We start from the raw sequence: 24,927 nt of genomic DNA on the forward strand, positions 1-24,927 counted from the left end.
TCCATCATTGGAAAGAATGCAAATTGGTGCAGCCACTCCAGAAATCAGTGTGGAGAACCAAATCCCACACCACATAGCCTCAGCCTAGGCCCAAACGACTTGACATCTTACTCCACAGATATCGGCTTGGTCCTGCTCACACACATAGCAGGGAAATGGAAACAACCTAAATGCCCTTCAAAAGATGAACGGTAATGAAAATGTGGCACATATACAGTGTGGAATACTATTTAGCAGTGAAGAAAAGTGAAATTTGTTTACTTTTGATTTACAAAATCATTTTCTAAAAGGTGGGAGTGGGACTCAAGCTCAAGTCTTGCTGCAGAGCAAGCATATTTCCCCTGCCTGAGATACATTTTCTCTTTGCTTACTGGGGGAACGGCTGAGCTGCCTCTGTTAGATTACTGCCCTAATCTGCCTAGCAACCTGTGATGTCACTGCCTACCTAACACTGAGTGTCTCCCTGCCCAGGAGCATATAAAAGGACAAATCCACCCACTCTCTTACTCTCTTACCTTTCTCCTCTCTTGTTATTCTCTTCCTCTCTTGCTGTCTCATCTCTTCTCTCTCTCTCTCTCTCTCTCTCTCTCTCTCTCTCTCTCTCTCTCCCTCCCTCCCTCCCTCCCTCCCTCCCTCCCTCTCTCTCTCTCTCTCTCTCTCTCTCTCTCTCTCTCTCTCTCTCACTCTCTCCCTCTCTCTGGGGCACCTTGTTCCTTCTCATTTGCTGTTATAATAAACTTCTTCACATCATATCTATTGTATGGTGAATATTTCATATCTCTCATTTCATATTTCATATCTTATACTACATTGGTATTTAAAACCCTCCCTTTGGTAAAGTGTAAGAATCTACTGAAATTCAATGAGAATTCTCTCATGTGTAGAAATATACTTGAAATTTTAAAACGGTTACTTACAGCTGTAACATTATTTTTAAAACCCGTTCCATTTCAACAAGGAAAGAGCTCAGCAAAGATCCAACGAGAGGCAAGAGAGACGTGTGCGGGTATCTAGCAGCATGCTAGTTACAGAGTTTCATTAGTGACTCCAGCCTGTTTCTGCCTCTTCCCTTTACAGAGGTCCTAACAGAGAACGTTAGCACAGGAGAGTACCCTAAGATGAGCACTCCAGCACTTTGCTGTTTACAGATCAAGAACTGAAACTTGGAACTCAAATATTTGTCCAAAAGTTACCCTGCAAAGCAGGACACTGAAAACACTGTGTCTGCCTTTAGTTTTTTGAGTCAGGGTTTCTCTGTGTAGCCTTGGCTGTCCTAGACCATGCTGGCCTCGAACTCACAGCAATCCACTTGCCTCTGCCTTCCTTAGTATGGTTTTATTTTTAATGGGGAAAGAAGACTATAAATTGGAAAACAAAAGACCCCCACAAATTAGGCAGTACTATCACAATGAAAAGTGTTCTTAGTATATCATGCAAATAAAATTACATTTTCTTGTAATGAACACAATGGTAATTTCTATTCTAATAGATAAACACTATGAAAATATTGATGCATTTGTGGTGCTGCCAGATTACCCAAACAAATAATCTCTAAAATCTCTTTCCCAAGTGCCTAGGTGATTAAGACAAGTACATGCCTTTTTGAAAACCAAAGGCAAAATTCTCTAGAGTAAAAGTAAGCATGGAAATACATGGTCAAATTTAACAACAATATGCAAATAACAAAAACCAGGGGCTACAAAGTGAGCAGGAAAGAAGTCCCACCTGTGCTTGCATAACAAATTCCTACACTTTGGTGACCCATATTTTGACTCTGGTAAGTAAATGGACTTGCTGCCTACAAAGGCGTACAGCAAACAATGCATCTACATTCATAAACACCATCAAGTGAAACCTACTGTCACATTTTTTAATTGAAACTTCTCTTAACCCCAAAAGACACTGAAAAAGCTTAAAGATTATAGGTATTAGAATTGAGATAGAGATGTTAAAATCAAAGATGGAAAGCAAATTTGATGACTGGGAAAATGATGAACACACAAACCAGCCTAAGTCCCAAGTCACAGGCTTCAGCATTTCAGGACTCAAAACTACGCAGTCACTTCAGGATTACTCAAAGAAAGCCAAGAAACCTCAGTCATGAAATCACAAAGAAATAAGGTAATGGATGAGTTTCATACATCCCATTAAAAGGCCATTACGTGAGCAGTTGTTTCTCCATTCCTAGTCAAGTACACTGTCATTACATTAAGCTGCTCAAAATAACTTCATACCTGATGAGCGAGTAAATGTGGTGATGCATCTAGAAGCTGCTCCTGACTCAACAGGAGTCATATGTGAGTTCATATGCATTTACTATTATAGACCACTTATTAGTATGTACGCTTAAAGCCATTGTATATGAACAACTGAGTGTGAAAAATAATTAATATGAACTTCAACCCTACATCAAAACACAGGCCAACACATGTACCAAGCACAGCACTGTTCTTGACACTGAAGACACAGCAATGTATAATATCACTGAAACTCCTGTCTGCATGAAGAAAGCCTAGGAAGACAACCAGACCAGTGAGCACACTGTGTGTAATCACAGTAACAGCCATTTGATTTGCTATCAAGACAAATGGTAAGACCATAGTGACATGTAAGCAGGTCCTTTTCAAACAAAAATTATGCTAAAGATCAGTAAGACTTGTACACCAGTTTAAATTGTACCTGCCCAGTTACTGCACTTAAAGATTGTTTAAATAAATCAGGAGGTCTCTATTGCAGAACTATACAGGTCATAGAAAAGCTCTATTGAATCTAATAAATATTTAACTACACAGCACAAAGATAGAAAAAGTAAACAGTGGAGTCAATGCTCTATCTAGACTGCATAGGTAGAGGTCATAGGATGAGAATTTTCACCTTTGGCTGCATAACAACATAATCAAACTTCTTGATTGAAAATAAATGTATACTTTGAATATTAAGACTAATTTGGTTACACGTGTCTGGTTTTATAAACACTCTCTCCCTCCCCTCCCCCCCTCACACACACCACAAAATTGGCTGAGATATAAGTCTAATGGCTTATTAATTAAGCTTCTCATTAAAATTATAGCTGAGAATTTCCCAAAGCTGGAGGAAATAAAAATGGGCACCAAATTAAAAAAGTATTTAAAACTCCAAATAGACATGACCAAATAAGAACTCCACAACATCTCAAGACATCTAAAAGACAAAGAAAAGAAATAAAACTAAAAATTATAAAGAAAAAAATATCCAACTAACTCATATCAGATCTGTCATCAACAATTCTAAAAGCTAAAAAAAATGGGGAGGGGGTACGTGTGATGATATATGCCAAATTTTGAAAGTATATCATTGTCAAGAAAGATTGCTGTAGCCAGCAAAATTAATGAATTTAGTATGCAGATATTTCAAGGCAAATGCAAGCCAGTTCATGACAAATAAGCCAGGACTGGAAAAAAAATGACAAGGAATTTTAAAAAGGACATAGGAAGAAAATAAACAGTTTCACATGTTACAGCACAGGACAGAAAATTATCAATGAAAGCAACAGATGGATAGAGGAGACTGGAGAAGGAACCAGCAATGCCCAGCAAAGCCACCCAGCAGACAGCTATAAGAAAAGGAAGAACAGAACCAACAATTAACCAACCAACCAGAACAACAAACAACAAAATCAGAAACTGCACACCTTCTGTATTCTGTGCCCCAGCTGAAAGAGATGTCTCAGCAGGAAAGCGCTTGTCATAGCTACATAGCCACGAGGACTGAGCATGAGACTGGAGTTCAGATTCCAGAGTCTATGCAAACACTAGGCAGGCATGGCAGCCCAGGCCTTAGGAAGCAGTGAGAAGAACCATGGAGCAAGCTGGTTACCTCAAATACCCAAAAAGTCAAGTTTCAGGCTCAGCAAGATCATTTCTCAATATACAAGAGGATATTCAAAGTCAACTTCTAGACTCCATGTGTATTAATGTACATACCCCCTCCCCAACACATATACAGACTATTTGAGTGGATTTTTAAATAAAGATCACAATACTCAACCATCTGTTGCCTGCAGGAAACACACATAGCAAAGCAGCACATGCATACACTGAGAGGCAGAGGTTACAAAGGAATCCACTAAGCAAATGGAAGCTGCTAACAAGCTGGCAGAGCAGTTCTCTCAACTGACAATGGAGATTTCGAAACAAACTAATGAAAAATGACAAGAAGGCCTAAGCATTGATAAAGGAACAATTCATGACTATTGTAATTGATGCGTCAAATCTTGGGTCTTCCAATTTTACTAACAAGAAAAAAATAAATAAAAATGAAAAGATGTACAAGACTGCATAGGCTCAGAGTTCAAGGACTCCTGCATAAGAGGCAGCAGATAGACAGAGGGGACAGAGGACACCAGGAAAAGAAGGCCCTCTAAAACAACTAAACCAAGTGCATTTGAGTTCACAGAGACTGCAGCAGGAAGCACAGGGCTCACATGGGTCCACACCAGGTATAGCTCTGCACATATATTACAACCACTAGCTTCGTATATTTATGGGACTCCTGACTGTGAGAATGAGTGGGTCCCTGACTCTGTGCCTGCCCTTGGGACTCTTTTCCTCCTGTTGGGTGGTCAGGTCCAAATTCTATATGAAAGTTTTTGCTTTATCTTATTACATTTTATTTTGTCGTATTTGGTTGTTATCTCTTAGTAGACTGTTCTTTTCTAATAAGAGACGGATAGAAAGGAAGGTGGAAGGGACTAGGAGAAGTAGAGAAGGGAAACTGTAATCAGGACATATTGTATGAGAAACCAATCTATTTTCAATTGGAAAAAAAAAAGACTGCATAGGTTTGACACAATAATAATGGGAGACTTCAATATCCCACTCTCACATCTGGATAGATCTTACAAATGAAAAGACAGGAAAGAAATTTCAGAGCTAAATTATATCACACACAAGACAAAACAGAATATTCTACCTGGCAGATAAGGAATACACATTCTTCTTAGCAGCTGGAACCTATCCGAACAGTGACCATATTACAAATCATAAAGCAAGCCTTAAAAAGTATAAATAAGAGCCTGTATTATACCGAAATAAAACTAGAAAGCAATAACAAGACTCATGTTAGAAAATGCATAAATATTTGGAGACTGAACAATAAACTTGTGAATGAATGGGTGGTGGGAGAAATCAAGAAGATAAAATTTAAATTTCTAGAGACAAATGAAAGCAAGAGCATAACCCACCAGTACCCATGGGACACAATCAAGGCTGATCCTTCAGGTAAACTTCATGGTCATAGTGTTCACACTGAAAACTCTGAAAGGGAGCACTGGACAGATGACTCACTGGTTAAGAGCACTGGTTGCTCTTCCAGAGGACCCGAGTAGGATTCGCAACACCCTCATGGTACCTCAAACCATCTGTCACTTCAGTTCCAGCGATCTAACACCATCTTCCAGTCCCTGCAGGCACCAAGCAGCCAAGCAGTACACAAACATACATGTAAGCAAAATACTCATAAACAAAACATTAAACTAAATTAAAATTATAGAAGCACTCCAAAGAAAATTAACTAAATAATGTCATAGGGTGCCTAAAGGCCCTAGAGAAACAGGAAGCCAAACATTCATTCAGCAGACAAAGAGGAAAACAGATCAGGAAGAAACTGATGAAATAAAGACTAAAAGAACAATACTTAGAACTAACCAGATAAAAAGCTAGTTCTTTCACAAGATTAACAAGATAAATCTTTAGCCAAACTAACCAACAGAAAGAAAGGATCAAAAAGAATAAATAAGAAATAGATGAGAAGGGGGTTGTTACAAAAGACGCCTACAAAATCATATGATCTTCAAGGACTACTCTGAAAACTTTAATTTCAACAAACTAGAAAATCTACAAGAAATAGCTAAAATTCTAAGTAGCCATGACTTTCCTAAATTAAGGCCAGAAGATTTAAACAGCCTAAACAGACCCATTTAAAAAGCAATAAGATTGAGGCTGTAATTAAAATCTCTATACAAAGAAAAGTCCTAGAGCACAGGATAGGTTTACTGCCAAATTTTAACAAGCTTTCAGAGATCTTATACAAACACTTCTCTACTGTTCTACAAAACAGAAATGAAAAGACCACTACCAACAACACTATCAAACTTTCTATGAATCTAGTATAACTCTAATACTGAAACTTGACAGAGACCTCCCTCAAAAAAAAAAAAAAAAGACCATTTTCCCTAATAAACATAGATGCCAAAATACAGACTAAATTCAAACATCACTATCATGCATCCATATCAAGTTAATTTCATCATAATCCCAGGAATGCAAGGTTAGCTCCAATATATGCCAATCATATTAACAGACTTAAAGACAGAAATCATATGATCATCTCAACGGATCTGAAACAAATAACTTAATGATAGATCTTGAGAGCTAGAAAAGCAACAAATTAAATTTGAAAATCAGCAAACATCAATAAACATCAAACATAACAGAATTAACAACGGAGGTAGGCAGCTGGGGGGGGGGGTGGCCCTGATTAGGGGCTGTGGCGGTAAATAGGGATTCGGCTGTGGTGGCTGCGGGACTGGAGAGAAACTCCTAAAGTTCCTGTGGGATCAAGTAGAATTTTATAAGAAAATAATGGATGGAGAGGAGAAAACCTATGGTGGCTGTGAAGGCCCTGATACCATGTATGTCAAATTAATATCTTCTGATGGTCATGAATTTATTGTAAAAAGAGAACATGCGTTAACATCAGGAACAATAAAGGCCATGTTGAGTGGGCCAGGGCAGTTTGCTGAAAACGAAACCAATGAGGTCAATTTCAGAGAGATCCCTTCGCACGTGCTATCGAAAGTGTGCATGTACTTCACCTACAAGGTCTGCTACACTAACAGCTCCACTGAGATCCCTGAATTCCCAATTGCACCTGAAATTGCACTGGAACTGCTGATGGCTGCAAACTTCCTAGATTGTTAAATAAAATAAATTACAATAAAAAAAACGAATTAACGACCAATGAAACAACAAAGAGTTGATCCTTTGAAATGACTGACAGGTATGACAAACCCTAAGAAAAACCAATGACAAGGAAAAGAAAACAAACAAACAAACAAAAAGGGCTGACCATAATACAAGCCATAATCAACAAACCTACAGCCAATACCACACTGAATGGGTAAAGAACAGAAAGCATTTCTTCTAAGATCAAGAACAAGAAAGACAAGTGTGCTCACTCTCATCACCGTATTTAATATCCTACTTGAAATTTTAGCCAGAGCTATCGGACAAGAGAAATAAAATAAACACAAATAAAAACAATCTAGCTCAAACTCTTCAAGGGTTTTACCATGAAGCAATACTGAATTTTTATCGAGGCCTTTCCACTACATCTCTTCATATGAACATGTGATTGTTATGCTTGATTCTCTTTGTATGCTATATTACATTTACTGATTTCTATATGTTGAGCCATTTTTTTATCCTTGGATTAAAATCAACTTGATTGTGGGGAAGAACCCTTTTAATGTGCATTAAATTCTATTTCTATGTATCTTATATGAATCAGGGCATTGGTCTGGTTTTCTCTTTTAAATTTTGGCCATGGGGAATACTCCTATGTACAATGAACTTAAAAGTCAATTTAACTGTTTGCAGATGATGTGGTTCTCATGGACAATCTTGTAAGAGTCCAGCAGGAAATTGTTGAAACATGCTTTGCCACCTTAGAATTTACATTCTAAAGTTACTGTAAAAACTCAAGGGACCTGTACAAATAATGGAGTGAATAAGAACGCTGCATGTAGAGCTTAACAGGCCACGTGAAGGAAACCTGAAAGAAAAGAACACTGAGAAAACAGAGTTTTGTCTCGTGAGATTTCAGACAGGAACAGAGAGTCTATCAGAAAGTGGTCTAGGGGACATCTTTGTGATACTGTGCCAAACAAAACAAACAAGTGAGCAAAACACTGGCTGCATTTCACTTACATACTAAGAATTTGATTGAGATTGAATACAGGAGTAGGAAACTAATCTGTCAGAGGATATTTGAGGGTAGCACAGCATTTAGGCTGTGATGTCACTGCCCCTTGTCACTCTTACCAATTCTACAGTAGGGGAGGGAGGGAAGGGTGGATCAGAGACACATTTTTAAAACATGAAGTCTGGTGAAGAGAAGAGCACAAGAAAGTTAAAGCTGTAAACAAGAAGGGTGTGACTCTTACAGAGAGATTAGCCCTGTTGAAGACACGCCTCCTGCTCTGTATGACCAGCAGACAAGCTCCAAACATATCTGAAAGGAGAAAGCCTCATCTCAGTTCAAGGAGGTCCAGCTGAAAAACAACTGCCTAGGGAAGTGATCTTGCAAACCCAGCCTGACGTGGAAGTGCAGCATGTGGTGTTTTTACGCTGCTGACTTTGCCTTAGTCTAATGCATTGCCTTCCACCTATGGGTCAAGGTCTCCTTGGGGTCAAACAACCCTTTCAACAGGGGTCGCATCAATTTATGGCAGTAGCAAAATTACAGTTATGAAGTAGCAATGAAAATAAATTTATGGCTGGGGTTCACCACAACATGAGGACCTGGATAAGGGTCGCAGCGTTAGGAAGGGTGCGCTGATGCCACCATGCTCTTTCCTTCCTTTGGGAATGGGAATGTTTATTCTGTGCCACACTATAGTGGAACAGTGGGACATTTTTTAATTGTTCAGGGGCTCACAGTTAAGACATGTCTGAGTCTCGGAAGAAACTGTACTTTATAAAGGTATATTTTATTTTTAGGTGTGTGTGTGTGGGTGGGTGTGGGTGGGTGTGGGTGGGTGTGCGCGTGACACACACACACACACACACACACACACACACACACACACTCAGTGTAATACCTGCAGAGGTCAGAATAAAACATCAAATTCCCTTGAGCTGGAGTCACAGGAGGACATGAGCATCTGATGTGGGTGCAGGCAACCGACCTCAGATCTACTGTGAGAGCAGTATGTGGTCTTGGTTTCTGAGTCAGCACTCTAGCCCCTGTGCTTTTACCTTTAAATAACAGTGGTACTGCTAAGACTATGAGGACCTTTGAAATGAGACTGAGTGCATTTTACACTATGAAATGGCTGTGAGTCTATGGGGACAAATGTTTAAAAGTGATGATGGGGTCAGTGTGACAAAGGAGAGATTGTGATGGCAGGTGACAAGTGTGAGTTTGACAGGATCTAGATCATCATGACGGGGGCCTCTCAGCCTAAGTCTGGGCATTATTTAGAGTAGCTTGGTTGAGATGGGAAACACACTATCTGCTAAACTGAAAGCTGAAAAGGAGATGGGCTCCAGCATCCCACGCCCTGACTAGATTCAGTGTGCCTAGACGGATCAAGCTTCTGTCACCACGATGATCGGCGCCCTTGATCTGTGAGCCAGAACAAATACATGATCCTTTACGTTGCTTTTATTGGGGTATTTTATCAGAGCAACAAGAAATTTGAAGTGAGCAAACAAGCAAAGCTGCCTACAATTAACTTGTCTTGTCAAAGGGCCAAACCTAAATAAGTGTCCAGATGTGCAGCATGACACGGTAGTGAAAGCAAGGAGGACACTGTCCCACTTTCCAGTGGGAAGGGTATGACATAAGAAGCTTCCCTGCAGGCTGGGTGGATGGTAAGAGGAACCCCTTAGCCATGGCAAAGCGAGCCAGACTCTGCACTATCCTCCATGCCGTGGAGGAAGGCACAAGGCAGCTGCACCATCGCTGAATCACACACCTATCTCCAGAATTATGTGCTCCATATAGGATAGTAGTTCCATAGGCCTATAATGAAACTGAAATACCTCTGCTGCCTAGTGATGCCTTAAGTTGTTATAATGTGCTGGCTGAGCACACTGCTTGCACTTTGTGAAGATGCTGGTATAAAGAAACCTACAGTGCCTCCAGTCACAACTAGCACAGGCCAGATATGTGCTATGCACAACTAACAACAATAATAAATGACTGTTACTGGACTATGTGTTGATTATAAGTTACTTTGTATCTTTTGTAGAGCAGATTCTTACTTCAATGGGGACTGGAGATAGTATGTGGTTTTCTCCAGTCTCACATTTCATATTTTCCAATCTTTCACCCAATCAAGCGATAGGCCTGTACCATCTGGGTGTGTATAAGGACAAACTGATGTTTACACAACGAGGAAATTACTAAACACGGCATTTTAAAACACATCACCACACCTGAGTGAGGTATAACTGGGTGACACCTTATGGTTCTTTCTTTTAATAAGAGGGCTCATAATTTTACAATCTCATCTTTTCCGTGCATTTATTTATAAAGTATTAGTTCCCTCTTGGTAAAAGGTATAATTATATGTATTTCATTGACATTCACATAAGCCAAGAACTGTTTGCCAATTTTTCATATCACATATAAACATACCTCATAAATGTAGATAACCTCTACTTATCTAGATATAAGAAACAGCTTAGACAAGATATGACATTAATTATCCAAACTACAAATATTTTTATATAAATGCTATGATAGAATTTGACATTTTCTAAATTTTTCTGAAGCTTTGCTAACAGAGCTAATTTTCTCATACATGAGCTTTTGAAACACATTAATAATGAGACTGCCAACTGAATTTTAAATACCTCTGCCAGGCAACAGTGGCATATATTATTGATTCTATATATGAATAATGCTCTTAAGATTCAACAGCGTTTCACGCTTTGGTTCACTAGATTCCTGGGCGTCGGCTCTATTGGCCGACCACATGCAGTCCTGGGAACTTAACAGTGGCCAAGACAAGAAGGCAGCATAACCACACGGAACTGTGACCCCAATGGGTGCAAACAGTCAATAGCCAAATACAAAGATGATATCAAATCCTAATAAGTGTTCTGGTGAAGACGGAGCACAAACACTGACTGTGAAAGCCAGAATGCCAAAAGGAGACAGACAGCAAAGATCTGGGAGAGAAGTTTCTAGACAGAGAGAAAGCATACATTCCACAGCTGTGCTAGATGGAAATACACTTACAGGTGTGAAAGGACAACAGGGGCAAGCCTGGTGACCCTGAGGAAAGCACCAGTCAGACCAGGTCGAGCCTTGAGGCTTTCAGTTATGGCCTTAAGTGTAATGGCAGGTTTGTTTTGTTGTGTTGTGTTGTGTTGTGTTTTATTTTGTGTGTTTGTTGGTACTTAATGACAGATACAAGCATATATGAAAGGAAAAATGCACTGTGTCCAATTCACCACTGAGTTTCCATAGTTATTTACTCAGCCATTCTTGCCTGTACCCTTTCCCATTCCCTGTTAACCCTCCAGCATATCAATACACATATTTTACCATGTATCCATTGTAAATATGACCGCAGACTTTGTAATCTACCATTTATCTTGTTTGGCTGCTCTTTTTTCCCTCTTGGGAGGGAGGGACTTGTTTTATAGTGTTTTTCCCCATACTTAAAGCATTTCTTTTTGTTTTTATATGTTTTTGTTTTGTTTTAGAATATAAAGCATTCTTTTGTCAGTTCTTTTTTGTTTTTAACTGTTATTCCACATATTCCCGATAAAGCCACAGCTAAGTCGAAAGGTTTAATCATACTCAGGCTTAACTTTCTGAAAGACTACTCCCCAGCTTGTCATGAGCTTCAACCAGGAAGCAGATAAATTACAACACCTCTCTGGTATTACAAGTGATATTTACTGCCTAATTAAATTACAATGCTTCATTAAAGGTTATAAAGTACTGATATTAAAATTATATTATTCCTTCTTTACTTAGCTGAAATACTTCTATAAAGAAAAACTTTCCTTTAACCATGTATTTTGTTATGGATTACAAGTATTTTGTTAAAGAAAAAGCAGAATACTTGATTCTGTGTATTTCAAATTTTCTAATGAGTTTTATACCAAACACAATGAGGTGTGTAGCTAGGAAGTTTTTAATGACTATTCTAGCTTTTTGAAGAACAGAATGAAAACACAAAAAAGAAGAAAAAAAGGAAAAAAAAAGCAAGACTGCACCTTAGGGAAGCACTACTACTGTATGCTACTTAAAAAATTAAAACAGTGGGAAAGATGAAGGATACAGACGTCAGACACATTCGGAAAGCAAAACCCAGCAGGCTGACCCATAGATTGTACAGGAACAGAGTTATGAATGAGTCTTAGGACAGAGAACATACTTGGGGGTGTATCTTCCTACCTACATGGGGCCCTGAGCTGGGTATCCCTGACACTGAAAAGAGGGAGGGAGGGAGGGAGGTTGGGAGGGATGGACAAACAAACAGACCTAGATATTTGACTTAAGCAGCATGACTTATTGGAAACACAGGGAAGACCAGGCTGAAGAAACAAAACCACCTTGTTTTGGATGCAATGAAATAGATCTGTATCAAGTCATCCTGTCTGTCTGTGTCTGTCCTCCATAGTTATGTGTCAACTTGACACAGGCTAAAGTCACCAGAGAGGAGGGAGCCTCAGTTGAGAAAATGCCTCCATAATATCCAGCTTTAGGCAACCCTATAGGACATTGTCTTAATTAGTCATTGATGTGGGAGGGCCAAGCTCATTGCAGGTGGTTCCATCCCTGGGCTGGTGGTCTTGGATACTATGAAGAAGCAGGGTGATCAAACCATAACAGAAAGCCAGTAAGCAGCACCCTCCATGGCCTCTGCATCTCCTCCTGCCTCCAGGTTCCTGCCCTGTTTGAGTTCCTGTCCTGACTTCCTTCAATGATGAACAGTGATTCTGAAGCAAAAGCTAAATAAATCTTTCCTTCCCCCAACTTGTTTTTTACAGTGTTTCATCACAGTAACAGAAACCCTAAGCAAGACAGTATCCTAGCCAAAAAAAGAAAAAGAAAAAAAATCTGTTCAGAAAGTAGAAAGTAAAACATTGCTTTATGGTTTTCAAATGCATACTTTTTATGAGCTGGGTGTGGTGCTGCATGTCTTTAATATATATATATATATTATATATATATAATTGCGTATGTGTATATATGTATATATATATATGTTTTTACTAAAATAAAGGTATAAGACAAGTTCAATGTCTCTGTTTTATTTGCAATAACTTCTCACTTTTCCTCCTACAGTAGTATATAAACAAAAGATATACCAAGTAAAAACATTTGAAAGGGGAAAAAAATAAATACTTTGACCCTGATTCCCAATCCCTCATATCAGCTAAGATCACCACAAACAGAGGGGCTACATAAACAGCCATACAGGAGAGCAAAGGAAGAGTGAAACTCAAAAACAATAACTAATTAATCAATACTAACACAGTAGTCTTGGAAGAGATGGAAACACCAATTCATATTTAGAAGCTAATTTTCCATTGCTAATAGAAAACTAATAAAATTCCAATCACTCTGTTAATATCCTGTTTTTCCCTACAAATGACAAGAATACAGGATGTTTGAGGGGGAAGGTGGAGAAAGAAGATTGACAATACTTTCTAAATGGCCAAAATTCTAAATGCTAAGTAATTCGTAGTGTGTGTGTGTGTGTGTGTGTGTGTGTGTGTGTGTGTGAGAGAGAGAGAGAGAGAGAGAGAGAGAGAGAGAGAGAGAGAAACAGACAGACAGACAGACAGACAAAGACAGAGACAGACAGACAGACAGACAGACACAGAAGGAGGCAGCACTACAGCATGACTGCCTCTATAAGAGCTACACGAGATGAAGCCAACCAACGATGCAGTATAGATGCAGGACGTGCTCAGGAGGTTCCACCTCTAGCTAAGGAGCAATAGGCAGCTGGTGGCTGGTAGGGAAGAGTCAGCCTTCTCCAGGGGTGTGGCGACTGCTCAGAGGATGCCGCCATACCTCTGTGCATGCTAACAGCTCTAACCAGTGAAGTGGTATTAAAAAAAAAAAAAAAGAGCACATGGAACAGGAGAGGGACATTTGAAGGGCCTTGGGAAAAGTAGGGAGGACTGGGGAGTAGATACAGTCAAGCTACACTGCATACATGCGTGAAACTGTCAAAGAATAAATAAAATACATATTTAAAAAGAACATGCAACAAATGATTCCTACGAATAAAAATCTTAGAATATTACCCTATTTTGATGAAACACATTTATAACATGTTTCAATTATTAAGATTAAAATTATATATTACTGTCATCAGTCATGCATATATATTTTATGCATAATAGTTAAAAACATCTAACTTGTTTCCATGAGGCCTTTAGTTGCATTTCATGTGACTATAGTTATTGAATAGTAAGCAGGCCACAGGACAGATTCATTTCCTGCAAATGATAGCGGATTAAACTCTCAGCGTCAGTGCTGCCCCTGCTAACTGGGCTCTGCTGACTCACTCAGGGAGTAGAAGAAACAGCCACACCACTTGAAAACAAGAGAAGATGAGGAAACAAAAGAAGCATGAGTATAATGCTAAACTCACTTGTCAAATATCAATAATTACACAGACAGATATGGTAGACAGAGCAAAGCCACTGAAAGAAAAGAGGCTGGAGTCATTTACAAAGGCCTGAAAATAAGAGTATGTAAGCTGTGGTGAAGGGGGGAACTGTATAGATGCTTTCAATACAATGCATGCGTTAACATATAAAGTAATTCTATTATCCTTTGTGGAGCATTAGATGTTATGTATTCTGCATGCGTTTTATTTTTAAATGCTTTTCTTGACATTTATTTTTAAGGAAACATAATTAAGTGCTTTATGCTTCTGTGTGTTTCTCTTGCTCAGAACCATCATGAATGTTTAAATGCAAATTGGTTCCATCAAACATCTTCACAGATGACAAATCGTATTGTGAATATCAATTATTCAAAAATGCATAGTCACAAGATCCCAAACTGCTTGTTTAAACTCTGAATGTACAAATATAGGAGACATATCTATTCATCTCTTTGTAATACAAAGCAGGTTCTTAATATTTATGCATGTGACATGCCTGAATGAAACCTCTGAGCCTCAGACTTCATGCTAAACTTCCTTTCCCCGGGTAGAAATCAAGTCTCTCTCCCTCTCCCCCCCCCCCCTCTCTCTCTATGTCTATCGCCTTTCATCCAGCCCACCCCTTCCCCCTCCCCCTCCCACTCTGCCCCCCACTGCAGGTCTTTCCTTACTCTCTCTCTAGCTAATGGCTACCCTACCCCAGAGTAAATACCCCACAAACTCTTCACTGTCTATCTCATCTTCACTGCCTCAACCTGGGCAAGAGACAAACTTATGACTTGTATACAAAGATTCATCTTCTAATCTTTCCTATCACAATTTTTTTTATCTCCTTTGAAAAATGTTCCACTACAGCTTCCTCTGTGTTATAAGAGTCAGCACAATATAGTTTCTAGGAAGTGGGGTGGCCTAACCCCAACCACTCTGTGGCGCTTTGAATAAAAATGGCCCCTACAGTCCCATAGGGAGTGGCACCATTAGGAGATACAGTCTTGTTGGAGAAAGTGTGTCACTGGGGGTGGGCTTTGAGGTTTCAGGTGCTCAAGCCAGGTCTGTATCTCACCCACTCTTCCTGCTGTTTGCCAATCTAGGTGTAGAACTCTTAGGTACCTCTCCAGTACCATATCAGCCTGCGCGCCAGCATGCTCCCCACCGTGGTGATAGTGGACTAAACCACTGAACCGTAACCCAGCCCTAATTAAATGTTTTCCTTTATAATAAGTTGCCATAGTCATGGTTTCTCTTAACTGCCCTAGATACCATAGCCAAGATGCACTCTGAATGAGTTGAACTACACAGAACCTGGATTTCAGGGACTATGCACCCTGGGGAAATTCTTGTCACAGTTTAGGTATTTACTGTCCAATCACATCACAAGTCTCACCCACAGGTGAGTGAGGACAGTCACTCACCACAAGTATTTAGGATCCATGAACTGGAAGCTCAAGAGGGGCTTCGCAGTTAAGAGTACATAGTGTTCTGTTCCCAGCACCCAGGCTGGGGAGCTCTCTTAACTCTAGCTCTGGGGGCTCTGATGGTGTCCATGGGCACCTGTACCCATGTACACATACCACACTCAAATACAGACACGTATACATATGATAAAAATTTAAATGCATATAAAAAGATGATTCTTAAATTGAATAGTTCAAAGCTGAGGCAAAAGAACTGGGTGGTAGCAGATATCACTACAACCACTGAGGAACAGTCAGACCTCATCTATTTAAAGGGTTACGCCAACATGCACAAACTGCATAAGCCACAGGAATCACTGAAAATTTCACTCTCTGATTTCACTTCACTAAGGCATTACATTCCATATTTTTATTTAATTCAACATACTTTTATGATAGCTAATAGTTCTCAATAGACACATCCATTTATTTTATTTCTCCCTTAAGGAAGCAGTTTCTTGATCGCATGCATGAAGATAATGTGGAAGAGAGTAAAATATACACAAGTTAAGCCTGAGTGTGGGGAGGCACTTTGCACACTGCTCTCACTACAGGATGCAGCCAATTAAATGAGCGACTCTAACTTGTCTTACTTTTGCATCTCATGCTGTTTCCCTTTTCCAACATCAAAGCAGCAAAAGGAGGAAATTCACGGCAAGATGTTGGTAAAGTCATGAAGAAAAGAATCATAAAAGCCAAAGAGCTTTGGCCAGGAGAAAGAGAAAGAACTGAATCTGGAGGAATGTCTTGAGTGGATGTAACAACTGTCAATAAAGCGCTGTTTAGCCAATCAGCTGGGCAGGACAGGAAGTGGAACGCGGGACTTCCTGAAGAGGGACCAAAACCAAGTTTGACAGTTGAGAGAAAAAAAGAAGATGGTTGACAGTTGACAAGGAGGGGGCGGGGATGGGGGCGGAGAAAACGGCCCGAGTGATTGGGATATATGTATGATATGGGGTTTAGAGTATTTTATGTTAGTTTACAAGTAGATTAGAATCAGTTTAGATTCCGGGTGGCATAGTACTGGCAGCCTTAAAGTATGTTTCAGACTCTGTGTCAGTTACTGGTGTCGTAGGCCGAACCAACACAATTTACTATAAGAAACTGGCACCCAACATGGGGCAGGCACCTGCTGAGGAGGATGTGGGTAGACACAAGCTGTGCCAGGCTGACACTGGTATGGAGCAATGAAGGGGAGGCACCATGTAAGGTTCCCATTTGTTACATCGTGACAAATTAGGGTACACTTTGTCTTTTCAGGAATGTTGCGTCTTTGTTTTTAGGTGGCTATGGAAACAGGGACACTAACACCAATTGTGACCCAGGGATGGGAAGCTAGAAACTGGAGGCAAAAGTGAGGGCGTCCTCAGAAGGTTGGTGATGAGCATTAGGACACACTATAAGGAGGTCTCTTAGGCTCACGGAAAGCCAGATACTAGGAGCTGAAGTTTCACTGACATCACGTGTAGAGGCAGCTGTGTGTGTCTGGGAGTTTCCTGTTTGGTGCTGGGCTGCAGGTACTTTTATGTACTGAGCCTTCTCATTGCCTATTCTCCCCTTCCTTTCCCCTCCCCTCCCCTCCCTTCCCTTCTCCTCCCCTCCCCCCCCTCCCCTTTCCTCTCCTCCCATCTCCTCCCCTCCCCTTCCCTTTCCTCCCCTCCCCTCTCCTCTCCTCCGCTCTCCTCCCCTCCCCTCTCCTCTGCTCTCCTCCCCTCACCTCTCCTCCCCTCCCCCCTCTCTCTCAGTGCTTTGCTTGCTAGCATCTCTTTTTGTTATTTCTTAGAATTTCTGCCTCTCTGCTTTAATAGCTATTTGTTCCACATGCTGCCATTGTAGCCCTGAGCATGTTAGTCAGAACTGATTCAAATCCCTGATCTCATCACTACAACATCCTAACCATGTCTACGTCTGTTTCTGATCCTTGCTGTCCATTTCGGACTCTCCTTTGCTTCAGTGAGGACTGGACTTTTTTCTCGATAGCCGGACACACACTATGTGAAAAGACTTGCTGGGAAATAAGCCTTTGATGTGTTGGTGAACTGTGGGTGAGCATTCTATAGTCCTGAGAGGTCTCTGTGCTTATGGAATATGACCTTACAAGCCTTTCTCAGACCACTGCCACCACCCACCCTGAGGGTCCAGAGGCAGCTGTGGTTATATTTCTCTTCTTTCAGGTGTGTTAGGCTCAGATACAAACACAGCAGGTGAGGCCCTGGTTAGATAATTTCTATGGTAGACCCTCTTTGAAAAAACAGAGTGCTCTGCTAAATTTCAAAATGGCTTTCTTCCACCTGCCCTCAGGTCAGGGGGCATCTTATTCCTTTTCCCATTCAGATATTTACTCTAAGAATCTGTTTAAGCTCCTAGAGATAAAAACTCACAAAATGTGTACTGACTTTCTCACAAAACACAGTGTCCAATAAATGAGCAGTAACTACAAAGGCAAAAACCACAAGAAACAGGAATATCAAAAAGAAAAGGGGGGAAGAAATGATAGAAAAACAGCAAAGCTTACTAAAATAATATTTCACACCAAAGAAATGAAACCCAGTGGCTGTGAACAAGATAAAAGGAAAACAGGACAAAAACCAACAAGCAGCCATTTCATACCCAGGTTCACATAAAAGAAAAATGCCTTTAAGGAAAATGTGCAGTGAAAAACAGCAGCTTCAGAGCAAGCAAGCAAACAATTACACCTGATATCCAGACATACTAGAAGCAAACATGCATCGGTGATGGGCTGAAAATGGACTCAGTGGTGGAGCACCTGCCAAGCATGCTGAAAGCTCTGGTTTGCTGCCCACCATGGAGAAGGGGTGATGTCATCGAAAGCAGATGACTAAAAAGTGAATAAGTAAAATACTTAAATCACCAACCAAGAATTCTATACTGTACACAAGTTATTAATAGTAACAAACCCTTAGGCAGATTAACTAAAAGATGGGGAGAGACGATCTACATCAATACAATTAGAGATGGAAGGGGAACATTACAACAGACACCAAGGCAATCCAGAGAATCCTGAGGACATGATTAAAAATCTGTGTGTGGGCCTGGAGAGATGGCTCAGAGGTTAAGCGCACTGACTGCTCTTCTAGAGGTCCTGAGTTCAATTCCCAGCAACCACATGTTGCCATCTATAATGTGACTGGATGCCCTCTTCTTCCCTGTAGGTATACACACAGACAAAGCACTGTATACATAATAATAAATAAATCTTTCTTTAAAAAATTTATTTGTCAAAAAGGAAACCTAAAAAGAATGGTTTGATTTCTTGAGCTATATACATACATACATACATACATACATACATACATACATACATACATACGAAACCTACCAAAGTTAAGTCAAAATGGAAATAAACAATTTAAACAGACTCAGAATCTTCAGTAAAATAGAAAAAGCACAAGACTGATTTGGTGCAGAATTCTACCACATCTTCAAAGAATTAACACCAACACTTCTCCAATGATTGCACAAAATAGAAACTGAAAAATATTTCCCACTTCTTTTTATGAAGCTACTACTATGCTAATACCAAAGCCATGCAAAGACCAACAAAAATACAAACTATAGGTAAATATCCCTTATGACCATAAATACAAAACTTCTCAATAAAATATTTGTAAGCTGAATTCAAGAACACATCAAAAAGATCATCCACCATGACCAAGTTGCCATTACCCCAGAGATGCAGGAATGACTGAACACATGTAAATCAATAAATGTAATCCACCATATAAACAGACTGAAAGGCAAAAGTCACATCATCAGTCTCATTAGATGCAGAAAAGACCTTTGACAAAATCCGACATCCCTTCATGATAAAAGTCCTGAAGAGACTATTAACAAATGTACTACATATTACAACCTAGTAAAGATAAATTTATAGCAAGTCCATAGCCAACATCATCCTAAACAGAAACTCAAAATACTTCTACTAAAATCAGGAGCAAAACAGAGTGTGTTCACTCTCCACACCCAGGCAATACAGGACCTGAAGTAGCCAGAGCAATAAGGCAACTGAAAGACAACGAAGAGATACAAAAGAAAGAAGTCAAAATATATCTATTTGTAGATGATATGATAGTATACATAAATGACCCTAAAAACTTCAACAGCTGATAAACATTTTCAGCAAAGGATACAGCAAAGGATACAAATGAACATTCAAAAATTCAGTAGCCTTCCTATGTACAAATGACAAAAGGACTGAGAAAGAAATCAGGGAAAAATACCTTTCACAAAAGTCTCAAAACTATCTTTGGATAACTGTAACGGAACAAGTGAAAGACTTGTAGAATAAAAACTTTAAGACACTTAAGAAGGGACTCAAAGAAGATGGAAAAGAATTTCTGTAAACACCCATTAACTGCAGCTTCTTATCTGCCTCTCCCGAAAGCCTGCCTTCCCATTATTTTCTTTTCTTGATAGTTGCTAGAGTGCCTGCCGTGTCTGTGATATGCCTAAAAGTAAAAATCAGTCCAGATAATCTAGTGACAGTAAATATATTCAATATTGTTTTCAGAACATGTGAAGTATTAGCAGCAACAATAGTTATTTTAAAGATTGGTTATCAAAAAATTAAGGCTACCAAATTTCTATATTTATATATAAATATAAAGGCAATCATGCAAGATTTATACCAATTCATCACTGAGCCATTTCTTTTCTTTGCTCTGTTTTGTTTGGTTGGTTGGTAGTTTTGGGGTTTTGAATTTTTGAGCTAGGGTCTTTCTGTGTAGCCTTAGCTGTTCTGAACTCAATTTGTAGACCACGATGGCCTCAAATTCACTGAGATTTGCCTGCCTCTGCCTCCCAGGCGCTGGGATTAAAGCCATGTGCTACCACACCCAGCGCTGATGAAACATTTCTTAAGACATACAGCTAAAAATGAAAATGAAATAAAAAACTGGTCCCAAACTGGCAAATCAGAGTGTCAGAGGCCCAAGAGCGATGCTCTCTAGCTAGTTACACAGTTCTCAGAAGAGAGAAAATTGACAACAGCTTTAAAAGGCAACGAGGATGAGCATCATTAGCGAGGCTGCAGAGAGTATAAAGACATGTAGGTGATATCTGACCACCACATGTATGATCACTTGATTTACATCTGTCACTGTAATTAAGTGTTGGATGTGAAAGAATCTTCCTATGATTGGAAAAGCTCCTCATCTGGTTTCAGATAGTGACTATATGACTGCATACATCATGTCAAGTCTACCAAAGCCTTCAATTCTCATCCTCACATTTTATTCATGTTATATTTCAGTAAAACAAACAAAACCACATATATTGAATCAATAAAACTAAGATATTTTTGTAAAAATGATAATAAAATGACACCTTGGTGAATCTCACTAAGGAAAGGGGGGACTAAGAGAAGGCTCCATGGGTAAAGCACATGCTGCATAAGCTTAAAGGTCTGAGTGTGACCTCAGCACCCACATAAAAAGCTAGGTATGGGGGTGTGCCCCAGCACCCCCGTGCTGAGATGGAGGAACAGACACACGGATCTCAGGAGCTTGCTAGCCAGAACAGGAGATCCAGGTTCATGAAGAGAGACTATATACCTCAAATAGACAGACAGACAGACAGACAAGCAGGCAGGCAGGCAGGCAGATGCATGCAAATAAGTAGAGAAGGAATTGAGGACAACATCCCAAATGCCAACTCCTAGCCTCTACATGCATCCGGGGAAGTCTGTCATCCCCCAGACACACATATGCATCAAAAACACACACAACAGAGGAAGGATGGGAGGGAAGGAGGAGAAGAGAAAGAAGGGCAGCATATGTTTACCTGGCTTATTAAAGTCTGTGTGTGTGCACACGTGCATGTGAGCATATTGTGACGTATGTGGTGGCAAGAGGCTGACTACATGTGCCTTGTTCCTTTGCTTCCACATCACCTTTAAAGACACTTCTGTTGTTGAACATGGAGCTCAAAGATCAGCAAGAACAGCTGGTCAGCCAGCTGCCAGGACTGCACCTCAGAACTGTTACCACATGGGACGCTGCTGCACATGGATTTATATTGGTACTGAGGATCTAAGCTTAGGACTGCAGACTTGAGCATTAAATACTATATCCACTCAGCTATGTCTGTAGCCCAAGTTTTTATATTATAAGAAAATAACAAATTCAATATCACGTGAGGAAAAATTTCAAACTAGAATAAAATGGATCATTTACTAAAAAAACCAAAAATGTTCAAAACTGACACAGGAAGAAAAAGAAACCCATGAAACACCAGCAACTGAAAAGTGGCCTGCTGACTCACACATACACCAAGTCTTTTGGTCCTGGTAGTTTGAAGGAAGAGTTCTTCCTATTTGAAGAGTGTAAATGCACAAAAAGCAAAAGCTAACATGATATTAAACTTAAAATATAAAGCACTGAATCAATAGTGACAAGGATACATCCTAGAAATGTGAAATTAATAAAGCACAAAAAGCCTACTAATGTAGTCCATTGAGTTCTGCAATTTTATGTGTTTTCAAATCATTGCCATAAATCTCAAAAGAACAAATTAGTAAAATTTAAGCCTCCTGATTTTTTGAGAATCTAAAATATATTTTATTTCACACTTTTAAATGCATGAGAGTTCTAAGATTATAAAAAGAATTTGCTATTTTTTTTTTGCAAAAAAAAGTCCTAAAATATGAACTAGTTGATGACTTGCCTAGAGTCTCATTTAAGTATGTTGAAAATTGCCAGTTACAGAACTAAGAAAACACAGTGAGGTCAGCATAAGCAGTAGCAAGCTAGATCTTTGATTTCAGCTGCTTTTTCGAAGCAAAGAACTCACAGCCAGGGAGCAGACAAGAATTCTAGACTTCATCCTTAGCTGTGTATTTGACCATGCTGAGTATAAAAATCAGAATATCATATAGTGATAATCTATTCTAAGGAAGGCTAGAAAAGAAGTCAATATAATCCCTGAATGCAATTCACAGATGTGGACAGGTCTCCCCCGTGGACTCCTAACTGCCTGACCATCTGACATGAGTTCAGGGCTCTGGGATTCCCAGGAATTCAGCCATAGCTTTTCCACTACAAACTGATCCTTCATAGCAGATCTTGAGTGTTCCATGAGCAAACTGTTTCCTCTATGTACTAATAGCACTAATACTGTCTAGCAAATATGAAACACTTTATCTTCGCCACTAATAGCTGGATGAAGAAGTAAGAAGATACAGCAGAAAACCTCAGCAGCCTTTGGATGAAGAAACTGAGTGAGTCAGAACATCTCTAATACAACAGTACCCATTTTAGAAATGAAGGTGAGAATCTGGAGACACAAAAGGTAGGGCACTAGTTTATTCTGCAGGCTATGCGCTCCAAGTGGCTCTCTGGCTCTCTGCACTGTCTCTGACCCTCTTCCTGGATTCCCTACATTTTACTGCTCTATAATAGCTCTGCAGATTGTTTATCCTGACCTATCTTCAAGATCACTAATTCTCTTTATATTTATGTCTAATCTGACATAAAATATTTTTTAAGATTTGTTGTTTTTTTTTTTTAATGTATGCAGTGTTCTGCCTGCATGTACACCTGCATTCCAGAAGAGGGCACCAGATCTCATAAAAGATGGTTGTGAGCCACCATGTGGTTGCTGAGAATTGACCTCAGGACCTTTGGAAAAATAACCAGTGCTCTTAACCTCTGAGCCATCTTCTCCAGCCTCTGACACAAAATCTAATGCTAAATTTTAAATGACACATTTTCCAGGTTTTGGATTATGTGGCTCTTTTTTAAATCTTCACAGTAATTTTTTTCCTGGTTTCCAATCCATTATTGAATTTTCATTCATGGCTTTATTTCTCTGAACACAGTAATAAGTAGCTGTTTTGAGGTCTAAATCTAGTGATTCCACCTCCACTCTACTGAAGCACATCCCCTGTCTGTCGTGTGTATCTCAGCTACTCAAGGTCTCTTTTTCCTTTCTATCCCTATCTTTGCCTGTGCGAGGGCATGGTATTTTTATAAATTACGTGAAAAGAATAGGCTGTTGCACCAGATGAGGACATCCTCTCCATAGAGACTTCCCATTTGCTGCTGCTAGAGTTTGGAAGCACTGTCATTGTTTTGCTCTTTGTTTTTTAACGGGGTACCGATGGCCAAGCTGAGGACCTTGCATGTGTTAGGCAGGTGTTCTGCCAGAGCTGTTCCTCAGCCAGGAAGGCCTGTGTCTGCATCAAAGTTCTAAACCTAAGATTCCCCAACCACCAGGTCATGCAAGTCATCCTGCAAGTTTTGGAAAAGCCAAGAGCTGCTTTGATCCAGTCCTCAGGGAACAGCCTTTCATGGCTCTAGTGCAGAGTAAGAGGCAGAGTTCCTACCCACAGCAGAACCCAGACGCTGACCTGTGAGGCAGGGACAGAAGCCAGCTTCAACCCAGTCATCTAGATCAGCGGCAATCCTTAAAATAAAGTGCTCTGAGAGAAGAGAATTCTTTCTCTAGACTCTCAGGCTCCCGCAGATGCTTAGAAAATGTTTGTGATATTTTGTCCAAGTCTTTTACATGTACTTATCACCCTCACTACCACTGTACACACAGACTTATGCTTATCCTAAAGAATGAAATCTGTGTAAACTGGCAACAAAAAGCAATAACTAAAAGGAACTACTATAAATCTATAGTAAGCATCATTACTTAATAGTGAAAGAGAAGAAACGAGGTAATCAATAACATAAAACAACAGGGTTGTGTATGATTAGTGCTCCCACTGAAAATTCAACTGCTGGTACTAGATGATGCAGTAAGAAAAGTAGAATGAAAAGATCAACCTCAGTAGAAGAGGACTGCCTACCTGAGATGCCTACTGAGATGCTGCTAGAGCAACACTGTGGTCAGATATGAGAAAACTACACAAAAATCAAATGCCTACAGAATACCGATTACTAATAAAAACACAATAAATGAAAAAGGCACGTACAAATCAGAGTTTAGGTTTAAGTAAAGTCACACTTTTTAATATGTATTCCCACCTTTAACAATACTGTAAACTTAAGTGTAGGTTTCATGGTTCACTTACAGAGGGGTAAGCCTTTGGAA

The 24,927-nt window shown here is 39.7% G+C and overlaps 2 protein-coding genes across 10 annotated transcripts in view; one reads left to right on the forward strand and one right to left on the reverse strand.

The window, feature by feature from the left end:
* The window catches only part of NUBPL (NUBP iron-sulfur cluster assembly factor, mitochondrial), a 184,633-nt gene that overhangs the window by 69,252 nt on the left and 90,454 nt on the right, over nucleotides 1–24,927 (reverse strand). The gene's annotated exons all lie outside the window — the stretch shown is intronic.
* LOC311603243 (elongin-C-like) lies at nucleotides 6,504–6,984 on the forward strand. The gene has a single exon (XM_084792239.1). It carries the CDS (start codon nucleotides 6,621–6,623, stop codon nucleotides 6,957–6,959), a length of 339 nt encoding a protein of 112 aa, XP_084648365.1. The 5' UTR covers nucleotides 6,504–6,620; the 3' UTR covers nucleotides 6,960–6,984.

This window comes from Acomys minous (assembly GCF_964271855.1).
Source record: "Acomys minous genome assembly, chromosome: 8".
In the NCBI taxonomy this organism is placed as follows: domain Eukaryota; kingdom Metazoa; phylum Chordata; class Mammalia; order Rodentia; family Muridae; genus Acomys; species Acomys minous.